Genomic DNA, 22,910 nt, shown 5'->3' with positions numbered 1-22,910 from the left:
AGATTGGTAGCAATACTCCCTATGCATGTTGCTTGATTAGAAGCTGCTTGTGAGGAACAGATGACCTCTGGAAAGCTGAAAATATGGAATCAACTTGAGAACCACTGTCAACAGCACCCATTACTTTGTGTGAATGAAGGTCAATTGTTCTATCTGAATCTATGCTATTTATGTGTCAGTATATCATTTTCCTTGAAATATTTCATGATGTTGGAACATAGTTTATGTTTCAAAATCCTACTACAAATCAGAGTCAATGTTTTGGGTCTATAATTCAGCAGATTATTTCTATTGCCACCTGTGCAACTTCACAGTCTGTAAATACTGATTTTTTTGTTTATTGGGTGGTTTTACATGACTCCTGAAACTGGAGCTGTTTTATCAGCATTTCCTGAAAGGAACCTAATTAATATATATGCTAGACCAGAAGACTTGCCTTTATTAAGTGACTTAAATTTTTTCACTGCACGAAGCATATCTGTTTCTAAATTACTTATGTTGACAGTTATCTGGATTCAAATTCTAGAATATTTACTGCATCTTCTTTTGTGAGAAAAATGCAGAAAACCTTGTTTAGTAACCCCGGTTTAGTGACACACTCATCAGTAATATTGCCATTGCCGTCACACACTAAAGGTATTGATGTCTTGCCATTGGAATACTCTACATACAGCCAAAATCTCTTTGGATTTTCTATCAGATTCCAAGACAGAGATTCATTGTGGAAACTATTAGAAGCCTCTTGTATTGATGTCTGTGCCACGTCATGAGCATCTGAAAACTGTTGCCAATCTTGTAGATTTTGTGTTCTTTTAAATGTGGCATACCTTTTCTTTTTTCTGCACCATAGGGGGATCTATTCCATCTCTTATTGATTTTTCTCTCAACTTCCAAGAAACTGTTTCTTTGAATTTAAGCCTTGTTTGCCTGATGTTTACATAGTTAGTGCAGAAGGAAAGGAAACTGTCTCTTAGGAAGGTGTTAAGCTAATTTTTATCTGCTTTCAGATGTATTTTGTGTTTGTTGCATTTGGATGTTACACAATTCACTCTCACTACAGTGTCTTTTGGTCACTAATTTATGTTCCCATTATGATGCTCTCTATTTGCTCTGGAGTGTTTGTTGCTAAGAGGTCTGGTATGTTACCACAACTATTTTCGCTTCGTATGGACTCCTGAACTAACTGGTCAAAATAATTTGTAGAGAAAGCATTTAGTACAATTTCAGGTGATGTTTTATGCCTGCCACTGACTTTTAAACATGTATTTTTGTCATCAGATAGAGATAGATTGAATTTGCAATGAACTATAATTGTATCAATCAAGGGTGCTCTCAAATTGAGACTTCAGTTTTCCTTGAACCATCCAGCAACTGTATCATCTGAGTTGGGTGGTAAAAAGAACCAATTATTAATATACCTATACCACTTTATGCTTTGCTGCACTCTGCACTGCTAAGTAGGATACTGATCTTTAGCCATCCTGTATAGGAGTTGGATCTTTTTATTGAAAATGGCCACTTGCTCCCCCACAAGTGCTGCTTGCTTTTCGGCTGACGGAAAAACTAATACATGAGATACTGAATATATACAACAAAGAGCAGCAGGAATGGGCACAGATTTGTTTGTCTCTTGGGAAAGCATCATGGAAATAGTGGAAAATCTGAATAGACAGACACAAGATGCGAACTGTCCCGCAAAAACCTACTTACGAAGTTTGAAGAATAAGCTTTTAGGGATTTCAGAATATATTACAGGCCCCTACTTATCACTCCCATAGGACCCATGAAGAGAAGATTAAACTTATTACAGCATGCACAGAAGCATTTAAGCAACTATTCTTTACTTGCTCTATTCTGAATGGATGGGAAGAAGCTCTAAGCAGTGCTAAGTAGTCTCTACTGTGCACTTTACAGCAGTTTGCAGAGTATAGATGTAGACGTAAATATACTAATCCCTCATATACAAATTGAAAGGTATGCACTGAAATTATAATTCAACTGTTAACTCATTACTAACCATCATTGTTATCCACAATTAACCACCTACTGTTACTGACACCAGATTCAGTTCACTTCAAGTAAGGCACATCTTAAACACACACAACTGCAGCTATCTGAAAGATAAAACATTAATCCATTGAGCCCCATGGTCTTTCTTTGATCACACACTTTCATTTTTCTTCTATCATATGCTAAGTAGCCACTCGGTGACTAGTTGTGCTGCTTTGTCCTATGTGCTTTCACAGTGATCCACAAAAATTGTCTCATGGCCATGTTGTCAATAATTCAGTGATTTTACACATACAGGATATAATTTTAGCTGTTAATTTCAAATATCATTTTGTTTTCATCATGATGATTTATCTATCAAAGTTATTTCTAAACAGTATGTAGTGTCTTGTCATTGTCGTTGTTGTTGTTATTGTTATTGTTATGGTCTTCAGTTCAGAGACTGGTTTCATGCAGATCTCCATGTTACTCTATCCTGTGCAAGCTTCTTCATCTCCGAGTAACTACAGCAACCTACATCCTTCTGAATTTGCTTATTGTATCCACCTCTTGGTCTCCTTCTATGATTTTTACCCCCCACACTTCCCTCAGTAGGCTACTATACTGATGATCCTTTGATACCTCAGAATGTGTCCTACTGATCAATCCCTTCTTTTAGTCAGGTGGTGCCACAAATTCCACTTCTCCCCAATTCCATTCAATACCTCCTCATTGGTTATGTGAGCTACCCATCTAATCTTCAGCATTCTTCTGTAGTGCCACATTTTGAAAGCTTCTATTCTCTTCTCTATTTATCACACATGTTTCACCTCCATACATGGCTACACTCCATACAAATACTTTCAGAAAAGACTTCCTGGCGCTTAAATCCATACTCGATGGTAACAAATTTCTCTTCTTCAGCAGTGCTTTCCTTACCATAGACAATCTGCATTTTATATCCTCTCTAATTCGACCATCGTCAGTTATTTTGCTCTCCAAATAGCAAAAATCATCTACTACTTTACTTTAAGTGTCTCTTTTACTAATATAATTCCCTCAGCATCAACTGATTTAATTCAACTACATTCCGTTATCCACATTTTGTTTAGGATGATGTTCATCGTGTATCCTCCTTTTAAGGCACTGTCCATTCCATTCAACTGCTCTTTGGGATCCTTTGCTGTCTCTGACAGAATTACAATGTCATCAGCAAACTTCAAAGTTTTTATTTCTCCTCCATGGATTTTAATGGCTACTTCAAATTTTTCTTTTTTTTTCCTTCACTGCTTGGTTAGTATATAGATCATATAACATCGGGGATAGGCTACAACCCTGTCTTATTCCCTTCTCCACCACTACTTCCCTTTCATGCCCCTTGACTCTTATAAATGCATCTAGTTTCTGTACAAATTGTAAATAGCCTTTTGCTCCCTGTATTTTATCCCTACCACCTTCAGAATTTGAAAGAGAGTATTCCAGTCAATATTGTCAAAAGCTTTCTCTAACTCAACAAATGCTAGAAACATAGGTTTGCCTTTCCTTAATCTATGTTCTAAGGTAAGTTGTAGAGTCAGTATTGCCTCGCATGTTCCAACATTTCTACGGAATCCGAATTCTTCTTCCCTGAGGTCGGCTTCTACCAGTTTTTCCATTCGTCTGTAAAGAATTCATGTTATTATTTTGCAACCATGACTTATTAAACTGATAGTTATGTAATAGAGGGAAACATTCCACGTAGGAAATATATATCTAAAAACAAAGATGATGTGACTTACCAAATGAAATGCTGGCAGGTCGACAGACACACAAACAAACACAAACATACACACAAAATTCAAGCTTTTGTAACAAACTGTTGCCTCATCAGGAAAGAGGGAAGGATGTGGGTTTTAAGGGAGAGGGTAAGGAGTCATTCCAATCCCGGGAGCGGAAAGACTTACCTTAGGGGGAAAAAAGGACGGGTATACACTCGCGCACACACACACACACATATCCATCCACACATATACAGACACAAGCAGACATATTTAAAGACCTAAGACGGTTGCACCTACTGTAAGGCTGTTTGTATCACTGAGGTACGCAAGCCTCCCCACCAACGGCAAGATCCATGGTTCATGGGAGGGGGAGGGGGGGTGGGGGTGTTTTTCTTGTCATAGACATGTTAATTCTAGAGGTATCAATATCAGCTTTGTTTATCCAAATGAGAGGACAATGTTACATTAGCATTGTCCATCTGAAAGATATGAATCAAATACTTGTTCACACTCATAAATCTGATAATCAATTTCAGATACATTATATTACATACAATTTAGGATTTTCCTGTTTCAGATATCAGATTTGTTACTATTCCATAAAAGAAAATGAAATTGTTTGTAATAAGGAAGTATTCCATATCACATCAAGGCCACTGAATTATTGGCAAAAAAAGGACCCTTAGATAAAAGCAGCTTTGTATTGTATTTGTGTAGTCGATAGTGTGCTAAATGCTGTTTAGTACAAAGAATAAATCTTTTAGCATATCAGGTTACTTCTTTGTTGATAATGAAAAGGCATTTGAGGAGAACAATTGAATTATCTCCACAAAACTATCCTCAAAAATAGTGACAGTTATAGTTATGCAACAATGCAGATACTTGTTACTGGAAAGGTAATGAAATGCCATGCTGGGACTTGTGGCCAACTCTGCAATGTGTAAGAAGTAGATGTTGTGACAGCCTTTGCTCCAAATCCACATACTTCTATAGGAGTTGAGTGCCCCAAGAATAAACTGTTTTGATTGTGGTCTTCAGTGTGAGGATTAGTTTGATGCAGCTCTCCATGCTAGTTTATTGAAGGCAAATCTATCCATCTCTACATATTTACTGCAACTTGTGTCCTTTTGAATCTGCTTATTGTATTCAAGACTTGGTTTCCCTCTAAAATTTTTACCCTTAAGATTTCCCTCCATTACCAAACTGATGATTCCTTTATTCCCCTGGATGTGTCCTGTTGTCCGATTCCTTTTTAGAGTCAGATTGTGCCATAAATTTCTTCTTTCCAAAACTTGGTGCAGTACCTCCTCATTAGTTATTATATCTTCTCATCTTTAGCATTATTCTGTAGCACAACATTTTGAAAGCTTCTATTTTCTTCTTGTCTGAATTGTTTATGGCCTATGTTCACTTTCATATAAAGCCACGCTAAAAAAAAAAAAAAAAAAAAAAAAAAAAAAAAAAAAAAAAAATAATAATAATAATAATAATAATAATAATAATAATAATAATAATAATAATAATAATACCTTCAGAAAAGACTTCAAAACACTGGAATTGATATTAGATCTTAACAAATTCCTGTTTTTCAGAAATGCTTTTTTTGCTATTGCCAGTCTGCATTTTATATCCATCTAGTTCTGCTGTCATCAGTTATTTTTTCGGCTGACATCAGTTGTTTTGCTTCACCTGATTTAATTTGACTGCCCTTGTTTCAAGGTTCATCACATAACCTCTTTTCAAGATACTATCTATTCTGTTCAACTTCTTTTCCATCTCCTTTGCTATCTCTTGAGAGAATTGTAATGTCATAGGGAAATGTCAAAGCTTTCACTTCTTCTCACTTTGCAAATTCTTCCTTGGTTTCCATTACTGATTGCTCAGTGCACAGGCTGAATACCACTGGGGACGGGGTACAGCACTCTGTGCTCAACTACTGCTTCCTATCTATGTCTTTCAACTACTATAACTGTGGTCCGGTTTCTGTATGAGTTGTAAATAACCTACTCTTCTCGGCATTTTATCCCTGGTATCTTCAGAATTCCAAAGAATTATTCGAGTCATCGTTCTCAAAACCTACAAATTGGTATAAATATAGATTTTTGTTTCTTCAGCCTGTCTCTTTAAACAAACCATATGGTCAGTATTGCCTTGTGTATTACATTTCTCCAGAACTTTTAGCTGATCTTACGTGGGGTTGACATCTACCAGTCTTACATTCATCTGCAAATAATTTGTGTCATTGTTTTAATCCAGTATTATTAAAAGCTAAATGTTGATGATACTGACAATCAAACCCAAGCCCTTCACGTGACAGTTAACCACTTTGTATAGTGATATCAATATAATAGAAGGAAACATTCCAAATTAATGATATCAATATAACAGAAGGAAACATTCCAAATTAATGATATCAATATAATAGAAGGAAACATTCCAAATTAATGATATCAATATAATAGAAGGAAACATTCCAAATTAATGATATCAATATAATGTGTGTCTATCGACCTGCCAGCACTTTCGTTCGGTAAGTCACCTCATCTTTGTTTTTATATATAACTTTGTATAGTGAATTTGATGTCATTCTGTGCACAATCATAGCCTGCTTTTCACTGTTTACTCATATTTTAATTTCTTCAGTCATATGGACATTAATGAGTGGTTCCTAGCCAATTCTTTGTCACCAAACTTATAAAAGACACATTAATTCTTGTTCAGAACGTGTAAGAGGTTTACACATACCATATGTCTAAAATATGACGACAGCATATAGAAATGATTGTTCGTATTAAAACATGATAACAAATTCAGTAGAGAGTAGCATACCACAAAACTTTTTAAATACCAAAACAAATCATTATTTGTAGGGTGGATGCAATTAGACCAAGTGACATAAAAATAAAAAAGCTGGCATACTTTGTTTACTTTCATTCCATAATGTTGTACAGGATCATACGTATGGGTAACCCATCGAGCAAGGCTTAAGTTTTTCGGGTCCAAAAACCTGTAATACTGATCAGGAACACCCTGTAAAAGCCTGTTTAAAGAACTGGCAATATTGATTACTGCTTTTCAGTACACTTATCCTTTAATGGAATTTGTCATAAATAATTTATCTCTTTTTCATACCAGCAACTCAATTTGATCCACAAAGATGTTCATTATTCTGGAATATATATTTTCAGTAGCTTGCCAGCAATCAGTAAAAATTAAGCTGCTGATGAGGTACAATTTAAAAGAACCCTGAAGGAATTATTAGTGGTTGATTCTTTCTATTCCAGTGATGTATTTTGTAGAAGGAAGAACCATTGATGTATTTATTATTAATGATACCAAATAATGCACGTCTTTTTTTTTTTTTTTTTTTTTTTTTTTTTTTTTAAAAAAAAGACTGACTTTTACACTCCTTCATAACTGTTGTGGAATGATCCTATGTACTTCAGTGAATATACATTACACAGTTTTGCTAGGATCTGTGGAACAATCTTTAACCTATTTCATCTTTTGTAAATGTGTATACATATTACACATTTTTGCTAGGATCTGTGGAACAATCTTTAACCTATTTCATCTTTTGTAAATGTTTATATGTATTACACATTTTTGCTAGGATCTGTGGAAGGTTCTTTAACCTATTTCATCTTTTGTAAATGTGTATGGTTATTTTTTAAAAAAACGTATCGTACATTCTTGAGGAACTCTTCGCAATATACATACGGATTGTAACATATGACTAGATATCAGTCTTCTTTTTGTAATTTATGAGAAATGGTGTACTCCGCAAGCTGTCCTCCTTACATCTGTTGTGAATTACATACCTGTTTACAATTTCTCCTTTATTCATTATGATACAGTGGATACAATGGGAGATTTCCTGACACAAACAAAATACAACCCAGTTGCATCCTCATTGACTTGTAAAAATTTCACATTTGCCCATTTTGCATATTTCCACAGCCACTTCAGCCCCACACAATAGCACATTTTAATGCGTGTCAACAAGCAATGTGACACAGTTGTTGTGACACTGAGTTGTGCCTGGAAGGAATAGGGTTTTCCTAAATTTAATGCCAAGGTAGTTCCTTTGCATCATTGACCAAACCAGGCTTATATGTCATCTCTAAGGATCTCTCTGACAGTACATTAAACTTGAATGTTCCGTACTTGTTTTTAATAAGTATACTCCCATTTTTCAATGTCTTGAATGTCATTAAAACACAGACATACAACTTAAACAAACTATAATCAATATGTTGATAGGTAAAATGCATTATGAATGTTGATCACATGGCTCTTGTGTGTGTGTGTGTGTGTGTGTGTGTGTGTGTGTGTGTGTGTGTGTGTGTGTAACCCATGTCATCACATTTATAGTCAGACAATAAATAATACATCTTTACTAATGTATTTAATCAGTTTCAGTCCTTGTGATCTCTCAGGTTTTCTTGGCACGTCTGGTTTGTTGTTTCCATTGATCCACAATATTTTGATGACTGACGCAGCTGTCTTCTTCAGGTACTGCGTATTTGCTGCCTATGCTCCAACCAGACTGTTTACTGTTATTGGGCTCAACCTGCCAAACTGAATTCCCAATGTCCATTATACCCTTTGACACTCTCTTTTTTACAGAGCTTGGACTGATATATTCGAAATACAAATTCTCTCAGTATTTTCCAACTCTTGTGGATGTGATGGCTGACAAGATATTAATAATTGAGTGTAAGACCCCAACACTTGTTTAAATTGAATCTTCTATCCCTCAGTCTTTATTTGTATAAATTCTGTCAACTGATTGACATAATTTCAAAATTGTAGCACGTAATGGTGTATGTTGTGTAATACACTAGCTTCATTTCCAAGGCTTACCAAAGATAAATTATTTTATGACATTGATAGCTTCATCACAATTGTGTTTATCTGTCAGGGATTATAGTTAGATAATGAAACAGTAGTGTTGAGAAATACAAAGAAAATGATTCCTAGGAAAACCACACACATTAGATGTCTTCATGGATTAATTTGTGACGTAGAGATTATTCTCAATAGCTGGGCACAAGGAGGAGGAAAAGAAATCATGAACGTCGTTTCTGCAGTAACAAACAAGATATTTGTCACAAACTTTGAGGACCATTACTGAGCCAAATATGGACTAAATCAAATCTTTAATTTATACATGAATGTTGTGACACGCTTTCTTTTCTCAGCACACATGACTGTGAGTGAGTTTAGTGCCTTGCTGAATTGTGTTGTTATAGGTGAAAGTTACATTAAAGGGAGAAAGAAGATAAGTTGCCAGTCAGTTTATAACCTATACACTAGACAGCAGCAAAGGGGCCACTAAGCCTACTGGTTGCGCAGTTTTAATTGGTCCCTCTGTGATCACTGAAAGTACGCTAACTTTGTGCCACTCGGGAATATTTAAGCTCATTGCCAATCTTAGTAGCTAAGTAACAGTGTTGTGCACCTTCACGAAGTAGTTTTGTCAATATAGTGTTGATCCCTGTACTTATTGGTAATATAATTTACAAAAATGAGTGAAGAGGCTGTACCTGGTCCTTCTAGCAACTTACCATAAACTTTCGTGTTACTCCTGCACCTCATTATTCCATTATGTGTTCATTTGTTTTATATGGTATAAGCTGGCTGCTCTGGACAAGGAGGTGGGGGTGTCTCAGTAACTATTGCACGATGAGCCAGTTGCAAGCTTCCCCTCCCAGCAACCTCCGATCAAGGGCTAAGTAAAAGTGTGTGATCAGTAATGTCCCCATTCAATAGATGAATCACATCAACAATACCACAAGTGCTTCACCCCTCTCTCCTTTTTATGAGACATTGTGGAAAGGTTTAAAATTTAGTCAGACTTGATGGGACTTCATATGAAAGACATTCGTGCTCGGAATATAAAGAGCTGGGATTTGTCCAAACAAGAGATGCCTACCATGAGTCCTTCTTCTCATGTTCTGCCACTGTTCTTAATCTGATGCGTATTAGTACGTTGCTAGAAGATGATATGTCGTGCTGACTTCGGCTGTAGACATCCTTAAAATCCATCCTATATCATTCCAAGCAGTACATATCAATTTTCTCTATTTGATTACCATTCTGAACAGGTCATATCCTTCTGGACATAAGCTACACTGCTCTTCGATAATCATTCAAAATGTTTGGAAATATTGTGAGGAACTTTCTTTTCAGGACTTTGTAGAAGTGGCTTTCCTTTCATTCACTTCAACTGTTAGAATGGGTTGTTTCTGTACTGACTGTAAATACTTATAAGACTTCCAATCTGTCCAAGCTAGTAGTAGCAACAGGATAATCACTTTCTTGTGTACCACCTGCATCATGAGGCTTTCTGTGAATTTTCCAATAAGTGGTTAACTTTGAGTTCTCTATTAAGCTGTGACTTTATAGATTTCTGAGATGCACCTGTTCAGTAGGGTTATTGTTGAAGCTCTTCAGCACCTTTCATACTATGGCAGATGAGTTCTCCCTTCTGGACTCTGAGGCTTCAATAGAACATAAAATTCGTTAGTGCTCTGTGTTATGAGGTAAAATTTTCTTGGCTGTGTTACCTTAAGTGCATCCTCCCTACAAGGGACAGGTAATAGGTCAATGTTGGCTCTCTGAAAAATGTTTTCATATAGTGTACAGAATATACACACCTGAAGCTATATGTTTTCATATAGTGTACAGAATATACACACCTCAAGCTATATCTGCAACACTATCTACTACTGCTGAAAGGTGGAGGTATCTTTGAACCATGGAGATTTCAACCATTCTATTCAGCTTATTCTTCAGTATCTACACTTTTTTCATCTGATGTGTGTGCACATCCCAAGATGCACAGACACATCGGAAGCCCCAAGACCAGTTTGTTGGATTGGGATTTTAGTTGCTTGAGACTGAATTCAGTGTTGAAGTTCTACATCGCTTTTACTATATATAATGAGATGTCAACACTGAAAAATATGTTGCTTTGAACATCAAACCAGTGGCTATGTTATGATAAAGCTCATGTGAGCTGCCAGGAACCACATTTGTGCCATTTCTATTTAATCTTTGGGGCACTGTACATTTTTTAGATGCCAAATACCTAATTTTCTCCTCAGTTGATATCCAGTCAATAGTAATTGATGTTGTTATGAGAGCTGGCTTTGAAAATAGACAATACAATAAAAGTAATATAATATTAATTGTGTGGAATGATCAGCATTATAACAGAAGGATGTTTCTTCACAGTTGTTCCTAATGATGTCCATGGTTCACTCAACTGCTATAGGTATGATGCGACATTATTTGAGGATACTTTTACAGTTGGCAGCCTGAGCTATATGATACTAATGAGATAATGAGGAAGGTTTTATATTAGGAATGCTGTGAGGTATGGAATTATTAAATACCTTGAAGTTGTATTATAGAGATTCGGTAGTTATTCTCAGGAATTCAGGTTGAACTTAGCTATAATAGCATGAATGGTTTGCCATGGATCATTTTCTTTTCATAATTTCATTCTGGTCTTTAACAAAAGGAGGCAGAGAAATACATTCATCCAAATATTTTTTTTTTATTCCAACAATAGGTACATTGTCATAATACTGAACTATTCAGTAACATGATTACGCATTTTTGCACTCATGCCTTGCTACCTTCCTTTATAAAGACTTAGAATAAATACAAAGAAAAACTCCAAAAACAAATAAATTATTTTACTTATTCACTCATGGTCACAACAGTGAAATAAATGAGACAGTATATTTTATATGTATTTACAAAGGAAGAATATTGACTTGTGTGTATGCATGTGCCAAAAATTCTTCTCCTACATTCCAAATACGCATATTGCCGGAATGCGGGGAAAAAAGTTTTGGGATTTTCATGCTACACCTCATTAAAAAGTAACCTCATACAGAGCTGTACAAAGTCAGAGAAGCGATAAATGTTACATACTAATGTTCATCAGCTGATGAAGGCCCATAAAATATAAGTTCTGGTATCTGTCCTCCCTGCACTCCTGTTCCATTAGTACTTTCAGAGGAACACTGAAACTGAAATGTCACACAGCCTACTGTCACTTCACTCATTCCTTCTTGGCCAAAATAACTTAATTCGCCTCCATCTAAAATTGCAGAAGCTGTGTAGTACGATTCTGGTTCAATCTGTATAGGGTGTTCAAAATATACGTGAAACGTATTGCTTGAACCATCAGAAAAGAATTTTGTGTTATTTTCAGCCATAACACGACCTAACCGTTTTAGCTCAATCTTCACATTATAGTCCGAAGCACCTCCAGATGAGCCATAAAGTCCAAAACCAACAACAAATATCCTCTTATCCACACTGAATTGAATGCTGTCACAGCGTCCCCTATATCTCCACTGGTTACTGCGATAAGCACAAGACTGGAAGCGATGACATACCTGTACAGATGGGAATGAGAAATAATTTCAAACGTTAAGCAATTTCTACAGAAATTAGTGTAGAAACTTAGTGATACTTTGTCTGTTAATTTAAACCTTAATTGCATACCTGTGGCTTAAGTCCTGCTCTTGGTTTTGTTGGATAACTAAGTTGCGGTTTTTTATGAGCAGTAAAGTGTAAAAATATATCAATTGTCTCCTGTAATGTGAGTATTCCCAACTGTGCTGCACCATTAGCAAACTCTTCAAGACTCATTGTGGGTATACGAACTAAATACAATGCATTGCCCAACACTGTTCTTTTATTTTGTGGAGTTGGTTCCAAATCTAGTCGAGTACATTCTGCTGTAGCCCAGTTAAGAGCTGCTTCAAAGAGATGCATCTCCTTGCAATTAAGTGTTTCTCTTGCTAATACAGACTCCAGTGTATGAATGTCTATATCCACAAAGCCTTCAGATCGGAGAGCCATTTCAGCCTTCAAAAAGAAAACATAACTGTATTAAAATGTATTCCATTTTGTTACCGAATGAATGAGACAATAATCATTACAAGAAGTCACATATCCACTGTTTTTGCTACTTCTTCTATGTGTGTTCTTTTCTAGCAAGAAATAAAAATCCATACTAAAAAACAAAAAGGGTTACTACAGCTGTAAAGTTCTGCTATATCAATTGTGATAGGAGATAATGATGCACTTTCCAATAAGACAACTATTCTTTGCAAAAAATTCTCTGTTTCATATTATGTGTATGATGCAGACGTGCTTTTAAGAATTACACTGTAATGCGATTCTGAGCAAAGCAACAGACTATATGTTAAAAATATTTCATAATTTTTTTCATATGTGGAAAGCATGTGTGCACAGAAATTACAATGGGTTCTTTTACAATATTAAATTTTGTCTGGTCATCAAATTTCAGTGCCTTTAGTAGTTGGTTATTCAATTGCTGTTACATGGTAAAGTCAGCAGCATATGAGAAACTATTAACATTCATGATATTTCCATGTGTTTGTCAAATGATGTCCCCAAATACTGTTACATGATGATTATGTTTTACATCACAATTAAACATTCTGGCCATCTTACAAAATGTGGACTGCTGTAATTTTCTCTCAATTGGCATTTAATGATCTGTCATACAACAGCAGCTTTAAAGGAAAACATAGGCACTATAACACATGCCCTACTCTTAAGAGTGAGAACAATCTTCACTGAGTGCAGAAATTCTAGTGCATAGTAAAATCACTCCAATAACAAATAATTACATCATACATGACAGAGCCAGTCAGTTAACATTGAAGTCTCCTCCATTTTCAGAATTCTGTTGCACTCCGTAATTGTCACTAATTGTAATACTTTTGCTACATATCATTCATACTGAAGTCAGCTACTTTGACTTACAATGTGATATCTTCAAATTCAGATATAATGGCTTCATTAATCATGATTGTTCCTTTGGTTTAGTGAGACAGTACTTCTGATATGTCTTTGCCACAGGCTCCACATGAAAGATTACTTATTTGCAATACTTGTGAACTTCAGGACAATATATACCAGATAAACATTTCTGAAATGACAGCAACATGAGCATCCAGGTCAATTCCATTTCATTTCTTTCATCTGTAACATTTTCCATCTATTTTCAGTTTTTCACATTAAATGATCCATACAGTGAATTTTATAAACTTATTTCACCAATTGATTTATTCTTTAACTTTGTGATTGAATTAAATACTGTAATCACATATCTGAACAATATAAACACATTAAATTAACCAAAATATTAAAAAGTAAACCATTTGATTCACAGAAAACATTAAGTAAAGGATGGCGGCAGTTGCAGAGAATAATTTTTGTACGGCTGATGTAACCACATTTTCCATTACAGGTAGCCTTCGCTGTCATTATTACCTGTTTTCAAATAACTCAGATCATTAAAGCTTCAAATAAGAGTAAATGACAGATTGAAAAGGCTGTGCTCACCTTTGATGAAAACTACAGTTCATTAAATACCAACATAGCTAATATTTTATCCAGTCACACACTCTTTGTCCATTCTCTTTGCCAAGCATTCTGAAAAAGTTGTTCTTTGCCTTTATTTCAAATTAAGTACCTAAACCTGCAATTTAATTACAGTACATACATTGTATGTTGTTATAATCAGTGCTTCTCGTGTGTACAGCCTTTGTCATCTGCTTTCATCCTCTGATATTTACAGGAGTACCATTTTTATTACAAAGAACATAAAAGTTTTCACTATATTTAAAATGATATTGCCATTTTTGCTTGACATTTTGAGGTGCTGTTTGAAATTGTTTGAATTTGGCAATTAACAATAAATAAACTGCTTGTTATACTGTAACAGAGTTATAAGGACTGTTTTGGGGGACAAACTGAAGCAAGTGTGATCCGAGTTGCATGCAGCTTCAGTAAAGGATACTAAGATATATTCTCAAACACAAAGTAGCCCCTCCCTTTCTGTTTTTCATCTTATGGGAAAGGACAGATATTTCATAAAAGCTGCACCGCCAGTAATGTAGTGCTGTAATGCCGTGATGTATGTATCAGTGTTGCAATGACAAGCAAACCATATAGATTGATCTTTGTCTTATTGTTTTTGCATGACATCATGAAAATTTATTAACTCATTAAACTATGGTCAATTGACACCTAATAAGAATGGAAACTCATTAATTGCACAAGAAATGAATTGTACATCATCAGTTTTTCATAACATCCATTTAGGTTTCTTTTCATTCCTCATCTCATAATGGGATATAGTAAATTTGTGAGACACATTGTTGCTTGGTTTACAAAAAATATTTGTATATTTATTACACAAAAAATGTATCTACAGGTAACACAGATATCTATTATCTATAGATGTATGAGAGAACTCTGGAGGGTTATGAGCCACGTGAGCAATTTTATTTATTTCTGTCATTTTTCCCTCTCCACATTATGAAGGTGCAATTATTTTCTTCAACCCATGATCCCCATATACAAGTCTATCTTATACTTACTAAACTGATCAAGTTAGTTATGGATTTTTTTATTAATGAAACTTTACAATCACTTGCCCGCCTCACACATCACTTTGTTCATTTGCGTACTGCCTCAGTGGCTCAATCACTAATTGCACATTTCTGATCAGTCTTTATAGTATAAATGACTCTGTCATTGCATAAGATGTTGGATGGAATGAGTCGTAGAGATGGATTTGTCTTCACGGCACTGCATATGAGCTGTATTATAAGTGTCAGGATTGTCATCTAGTCGCAGTGTATTGAGCGACTGTGAAAGACGTACCTGAGCATCAATAACTTCCCAGCATCTCTGCATCAGCTCTGGTTCCTCAAAAAGCCGTGATTGACTGAGTAATAGACATGCGTTTTTTGCAGTGAGGCTTGTTTCCAAATAATTCACACATGCCCGTGCCAAATGAGGAACTATATATTTTTTTGCCACATATAATGTAGCTAACACAGTGTCAGCTTCTAACTGAATTTCATCACAGTAGAGATACCTGTGCAAAACAAAGAGGTAATTTAAAGAAGAATATAAACAAATACATCAAATTTGTCTTCCATAATCTTGGTACTTACTTTAAAAGTGTAAGAAATGCTGATGGTTCCACATCAGGAACTTCAATTTCATCCTTATTTTCTGCCAAACCACCATAGAACATGGCATAAAATACAGAACTTCCTGTGGCCAGTACATATTTGTGTGCTGGTATAGACTGTGTGTGTCCTGGAATAGGAGAATATCACATTTTAGCATGGACTATTACACAGTCACATTATTATAGCATTTATTTTATTTTTTTCTTATTCCACTCAATACAAAAGTATCAGAAATTATACAATACATAGGAAATACATAATACATAAACAAAGTACAATAGGATTAAGGGAGGAAGTCAGTCATGGTATCAATGGAAGCATCCCACCAACATTCACCTTAACAACTCACTTATAACAATTATTTGTAATCACCTGGACTTCCAACGATGAACCGTATATCAGCCATGAGTTCATTATTGAACATAGCTGCATTTCGTTCACGAACAGTTGATTTTGATGCTTGCCAGTTAGGGTCTACAGTTGTCTGGCTGGGGCATGAAAGAGTGAAAGTTGTGTTGATCAGGTTTGGAGAAGCAAGAGGTGATGTTGGAGCACTAGCTGGCTGAGTAATCTGCATTGTTTCCCGTTGTGATACACTGTGGGGTGGTGACAGAGACAAACCGCCACCATTGTTGATTGCTTCTGCTGAAACAGTGATTAAGAACTGAATTACATATCTTGTTTATGGAGGGAAAAGTCAAGAGATGTACGCTAAGTAATGTAACGCATTAAAGTACATAGCACAATCGCCCGATACACTCACTGAAATACTAAATGTTAGCACGCATGCGAAAGGTAGTCACTAATCTGGTTGCTTTGTTTAATAATATGATAGTTATGAAAACAGTAAGCAGAACCACTATTTTTCATGATGAATGAAAAGTTCACATCTTCGTTCCATTAGGAAACTAGTACAAAAACAGTTTATCTTCGCTCGGCGGTAAATTTCTGAGTTTTGTTTACCTGCAATTTGTTGACATTTCATTTACGTCTGTACATTACATTTTCGAACGATACCGATATTAATAATTAGGTACATCCTTGGATTGAGCCACAAAGTATTGCAATGAAAAACATATAAAAATAGAGTGAATTATAGCTTTTCAACCAGTAAAGCGAATTTATATTCAGATTCAACGTTTGTGTCTGCTTATTTACTTCCGTCACTTAATGGATGTCAAATGTCATCCAGCTGTATTTTCGTACGTACCGTTAACCCATGCATTTGTTTGAGATATATTCTCTTGGAATCTTTTTATAGGCTTCGTTGATATTTTCGAATAAAGATTTGACATGGCCATTTTCGGAAATACGAGATCGACACAAATCTTTGAAACACTCCCGCAAGCCCCTCTTACGCGGCAGCCATGTTGAACAGTTACTTCGCTTGGCCGCGGTCGATACGAAACAAAGAAACAAGAAAGAAGTGGGAGCGAGGCAGGAGCGCTTGTTCTGCATATTACACGCAGGAAACGGCATTAGTTTTTGTGGAACCAGTGATGAATGTATTTGGCGTTAAACTATCTTCCAACATCAATCTGGAAATGATTTTCAGAATAGATTACCACAAACTTCGTTCTGTTACAAAAAAGTTGCAACGTTTGGCAAATGAAACGGTCCAAACCTAATTAATTAGTCATATAAGTTGCACCTTGGCAGTAGTATTTTTGGTTACTAATTGACCCAGCGCTGCTTATGTCCTTTAACGATATTAAATAGACTTGTCTGTTATCTTAGAGAGCATTAAAATGACAGGAAGAAATATAAGATTCCTGCCCACGAATGAATATTACAGGTAGAGAAGCCGTACTGCCGGTGGCTACTAAAAACACAAGCTTTTATCCGGAATTATACCGAAATTCCTGTGTTATCTACCATCAAGTCTTTATATTTTGAAGTACTTTGTTGCCCGCTGATTTTGTTCTCGAATTCTGTTCAGTCACACTTGGCTTTTTTCTCACGGGTTCGTTGTTTTGAGCTGAGAGGATGGTTCCTGTGCTCATAAACAAAAGGTGCATGATACATGATTGAAAGAGACAATTCCCAGCTTACAGTCGAATATGTAGTAGGATGAAAAATTAGTGTATTCAGCGAAGAGAATAGTCATTTCCATTGCAGTGAAAATGAAAAGATAATAAATTACCGAAACCGTCCATCAGAGCAGCAAGGAAACTACGAAGAAAATAAAAACGCATCGTCAAAGTGGGTTGTGCATATTATTCCTGATACTTGGCCTCAGTATCTTCCTGCCGCTTGGTTTTCGTACTTCGAGTGCTAGAACCGAAAGACTGGTTTTTATTGTGGACACGAGAACGAGCATTTTCGAAGAGCGGAATATTTTGAATGCAAAATTTGCATATTTAGGTCTCTGAAAACTTGATACGATAATCGATTTTTGAACAATTTTGATATTGTTGAACTTGAGAAATATGGAAATACATTATGTGATCAAAAGTATCCGGACACCCCCCAAAACATACGTTTTTCATATTAGGTGCTTTGTGCTGCCACCTGCTGCCAGGTACTCCATATCAGCAACCTAAATAGTCATTAGACACTGTGAGAGAACACAAAGGGGTGTTCCACGGAACTCATGGACTCAGAACGTGGTCAGGTGATTGGATGTCACTTGTATCATACGTTTGTACGCGAGATATCCACACTCATAAACATCCCTAGATCCACTGTTTTCGATGTTACAGTGAAGTGGAAACGTGAAGGGACACGTACAGCACCAAAGCGTACAGGCCGACCTCGTCTGTTGACTGACAGAGACCGTCGACAGTTGAAGAGGGTCATAATGTGTTATAGGCAGACATCTATCCTCACCATTACACAGGAATTCCAAACTGCATCAGGATCCACTGAAAGTACTATGACAGGCGGGAGGTGAGAAAACTTGGATTTCATCGTCGAGCGGCTGCTCATAACCCACATATCACGCCGGTAAATGCCAAACGGCGCCACGCTTGGTGTAAGGAGAGTAAACATTGGACGATTGAACAGTGGAAAAGTGTTGTGTTAAGTGACAAATCACGGTACACATTGTGGCGATCCGGTGGCAGGGCGCGCGTATGGCAAATGCCCGGTGAATGTCATCTGCCATCTTGTGTAGTGCCAACAGTAAAATTCGGGGGCGGTGGCGTTATGGTGTGGTCCGTGTTTTTCGTAGAGGGGTCTAGCACCCCTTGATGCTTTGCGTGGCACTATCACAACACAGGCCTACATTTGTGTTTTAAGCATCTTCTTTCTTCCCACTGTTGAAGAGCAATTCGGGGATGGCGAATGCATCTTTCAACACGATCGAGCACCTGCCTGTTCATTACGCACGGCCTGTGGCGGAGTGGTTACACGACAATAACATCTCTGTAATGGACTGGCCTGCACAGAGTCTTGACCTGAATCCTACTGAACATCTTTGGGATGTTTTGGAACGCCGACTTTGTACCAGGCCTCACCGACCGACATCGATACCTCTTCTCAGTGCAGCACACTGTGAACAATGGGCTGCCATTCTCCAAAAACTTTCGGCACCTGGTTGAATGTATGCCTGCAAGAGTGGAAGCTGTCATTAAGTCCAAGAGTGGGCCAACACCATATCGAATTCCAGTGTTACCGGTGCAGAGCGCCACGAACTCGTAAGTCATTTCCAACCGGGTGTCCGGATACTTTTGGCCTCATAATGTATGTTATCTGGTATTTCTGCGAAAAATGCCCATAAAATGAGTACAATCACAGTTTGAAAGTCAAACAACAGTGTTACTATTGAGAGAGTTAAGTTGCGATTTGAAACACTGTTCCATGATGTGTATGTATTCCGAGGTACGAAGGGACGAGTTCTGAGATTTGTAAACAGTCAGTTACTTTGTGTTTGTGTTAGGAGCGATTAACAAATGAGACTTAGCTATTCTTAATAATCAAGGATGCCATGTGTCAGCATTTTGAAAGAACACATTAAAGTGTTGTTTTTTAGGCATGAAAGTGTAGAATATCCCACGGTTATTGAATAATGTCGCTATCAAACAGCCGACTATTGAAACCTTTATGTTTTCCTGCATTGTTACAAACCTTGTCTGCCAACTAGTTGGTTTTTAAGTCGTAATACTGCTGTACCATAGTGATTGACTAGAAGTCTTTATCCAGATATAATTGAGCATATGGAAACGTGATTGCTTAGAAACTGACGGACAAGCCGCCCTTAAATGCAGACACAGTGTTGTATAATGTCGTTATCAAGAGCATCTATCACAGTTACGCAGCTGAACCTACCCCTCGTCTTCTCTGAAACCACAGAGTTAAAAATTAAGCAGCCGACAGAGGATTTCCGTGTTTATAACATCGACTGAATTGAATAAGCGAATGTATAGAAATCAAGTGCGAAACGAAAGAGTACTTTTGTGTAAAGTATAACTTTCAATTTGTGGAAATTTATTACGAATCTCATTGACAATGTTTTATCATGTTTTATTTTGCCCAGTGCTGAATAGACCTTCAGCTGCTTCGAGACACTGTCACAAATTGCAAAAAAAAAAAATCGCCCCTACTACAACAACAAGAAAATGAAGTTACACTTGTTATGTTGTTTATCCTCGCTATTATTTTTTATGGCCCATAATAGTAACATATTGTTTATTTACAGAAGTAATCAACACATATTAAAAAGTGGAAGGTCAGTTGGACCACGAAGGAGGACGTAGAAATTTAATTTGTTGCTAATTTTCGCGAAACTCAGAAAATACCGGAGTTCCAAGTATTTAGTGTAGTTACCATCTTGTCCTGATTCATTTTGCTTATGTAAGAAAAGTGTCGTGTACAGAAGGGGTAAAACTCTATAAATTTTGAAGTCGATTCACGTGGGTGAAAAGCAGTTATAAATTTACATGCTCAATGCACGCTTCTGGAACGAAACTATTCCGTCAGAGAGACCAGTCGGCCAATTCCTTTCTACCGGTAGGTGTAAAATAGTAGGTGAGCATGCTGTACAAGGTTCGCTGCGCAATTACTGTAACTCATGAGACAGTGCTTAACCAGTTTTGATACTGTTGTTAACTGTTGGGCAATGGAGGCTGACAATCATGACGTACATGTTCACAAAAGTTGGGGAGGGGAGAGAGGGAGGGAGAGGGGGAAGAGAGCCCTGAACAACTAAACTGCTTTATTGTTGATTGTGGGTGTTCCTTGACAACCAAGAAGATTATGTCTAAATGATTACAGAGATGAAGACTGTAACTGATTAGCAGGTATAAAAAAGTTCTGATTACCTGGTGTGTAAAAAATATGTCACATATGTTTTTACAGTAATACTCAATGGAGGAAAAAAAATGGTGATTACGGTTTACACTTGCAAACTGAACATTTGGAACAAATGTAGTTGTCTTATCGTGAACCATAGACACTGTCGTGGTGGGGTGGCTTGTATGCCTCGACGATACAGATAGTCATACCGTAGGTGCAACCCGAACAGATGGATGTCTGTTGAGAGGCCGTACAAACGTGTCGTTCCTGAAGAGGGCAGCAGCCTTTTCAGACGGCAAACGGCTGAAAGCAAGGGGAAACTGCAGTCGTAATTTTTCGCGGGGGCACGGAACTCTACCGTATTTTTAAATGATGGTGGCATCCTGTTGGGCTAAAATATTCCGGAGTTAAAATATTCTCCCAGTCGGATCTCGAAACAAAACTGGCGTTCTATGGATCAAACAGTGCAATTTTAGATCTTTTTGTGATGAGGAACTGGATTGCTATAGTAGGAAAAGGAATAGAGGGAAAAATAGTAGGTGAATATGGGCTGGGGGAAAGGAATGAAAGCAACAGCCGCCATGTGGAATTTTGCACAGAGCATATTTTAATCATCGCTAACACTTGTTTTAAGAATCATGAAAGAAGGTTGTATACGTGGAAGCGACCTGGAGATATCGAAGGTTTCAGATTTATTATACAATGGTAAGACTGAGATTCCGAAACCAAGCTTTAAACTGTAAGACGATTGCAGTGACAGATGTGGGCTCTGACCATAATTTACTCAAATGTTCAAATGTGTATGAGGTCATAAGGGATCAAACTGCAGATGTCATCAGTCCCTTGGCTTACACACTGCTTAAACTAACATGTGATAAGAACAACCCCCCCCCCCCCCACACACACACACACACAAGGATCTGGACGAATTGAAAGAAATAGAGGTTGTAGATAGTTTCAGAGAGCACATTAGGTTATGATCCTCTGCAATAGGGGAAAGCAATACAGTAGAACAACTTCGAGAGATAGTAAAGACAGCAGATGATCAAATAAGTAAAAAGGGGAGGCCTAGTTGAAATTCATGGATATCTCAGGAAATATTGAATTTCATTGATGAAACGAGAAATATAAAAATGCAGCAAATGAAGCAGAGAAAGGGAAACAAACGTCTAAAATTTAGATTCACAGGAAGTGCAAAATGGTTAAGCATGTGGCTAGAGAACAAATGTAAGGATTTAGAAGCATATGTCGCTAGAGGAAAGATAGATATTTCCAAGGAAAATTGAAGTGGACTTTGGAGAAAGGAGAAGCACCTGTACGAATACCAAGAGCGAGATGGAAAACCAGTACTGGGCAAATAAAGGAAAAGGTTGAAGGAGTATATGGAGAGGCTATACAGGGGAGATTAATTTGAGAGAAATATTATAGAAAGGGAAATGGACGTGAAGATGAGATGGGGGATATGATACTGTGAGAAGAATTTGACAGAGCACTGAACGACCAAGTCCAAACAAGGCTCTTGTAGTAGACGAACAGTACTGAGCAAAGAACTAGTGCTATCGTTGGTAGGAGAGCCAACCGTGGAGTGCCAGATGTATGAGACAGGCAAAATACCCAATCCCAAAGAAAGCAGGTGTCAACAGGTGTGTAATTTCGGAACAATCAGTTTAATAAGTCATGCCTGCAAAATAGTAACACTAATTCCTTACAGACGAATGGAAAACCTGGTAGAAGCCGACCTCGGGGAAGATCAGTTTGGATTCCCTAGAAATGTTGGAACACGCGAGGCAATACTGACCCTACGACTTACCTTAGAATATAGATTAAAGAAAGGCAAACCTACGTTTCTAGCATTTGTAGACTTAGAGAAAGCTGTTGA

The 22,910-nt window shown here is 37.0% G+C and overlaps 2 protein-coding genes across 4 annotated transcripts in view; one reads left to right on the top strand and one right to left on the bottom strand.

Moving 5' to 3' along the window:
* Window positions 1-22,910, top strand: part of LOC124789919 (transcription factor IIIB 90 kDa subunit) — a 378,195-nt gene that overhangs the window by 74,977 nt on the left and 280,308 nt on the right. The window lies entirely within an intron of this gene.
* On the bottom strand, window positions 11,301-17,190 carry LOC124789934 (BTB/POZ domain-containing protein 6-B). 2 transcript variants are annotated; one of them, XM_047257463.1, is made up of 6 exons: window positions 17,007-17,190; window positions 16,169-16,441; window positions 15,776-15,923; window positions 15,480-15,696; window positions 12,279-12,644; window positions 11,301-12,169 (listed from the first exon to the last, which is right to left on the bottom strand). In XM_047257463.1, exons 1-6 carry the CDS (start codon window positions 17,095-17,097, stop codon window positions 11,699-11,701), a joined length of 1,566 nt encoding a protein of 521 aa, XP_047113419.1. In that variant the 5' UTR covers window positions 17,098-17,190; the 3' UTR covers window positions 11,301-11,698. The 2 variants fall into 2 exon arrangements, with proteins under 2 accessions (XP_047113419.1, XP_047113427.1); XM_047257471.1 differs by having other exon boundaries at window positions 16,169-16,438.

Source organism: Schistocerca piceifrons, chromosome 1, assembly GCF_021461385.2.
Source record: "Schistocerca piceifrons isolate TAMUIC-IGC-003096 chromosome 1, iqSchPice1.1, whole genome shotgun sequence".
NCBI lineage: Eukaryota > Metazoa > Arthropoda > Insecta > Orthoptera > Acrididae > Schistocerca > Schistocerca piceifrons.
Note: the sequence above shows the minus strand (reverse complement) of the source record. Positions and strands in the feature narration are given on the sequence as shown.

Excerpts from the sequence above, each read along its gene's own strand:
- LOC124789934 (XM_047257463.1), bottom strand. The coding sequence starts at position 17,097 with ATGGCCATGTCAAATCTTTATTCGAAAATATCAACGAAGCCTATAAAA. Across the intron at positions 12,645-15,479 it reads GGGAAGTTATTGATGCTCAG|GCTGAAATGGCTCTCCGATC; the intron begins GTACGTCTTTCA and ends TTCTTTTTGAAG. Across the intron at positions 12,170-12,278 it reads GAGCAGGACTTAAGCCACAG|GTATGTCATCGCTTCCAGTC; the intron begins GTATGCAATTAA and ends CCATCTGTACAG.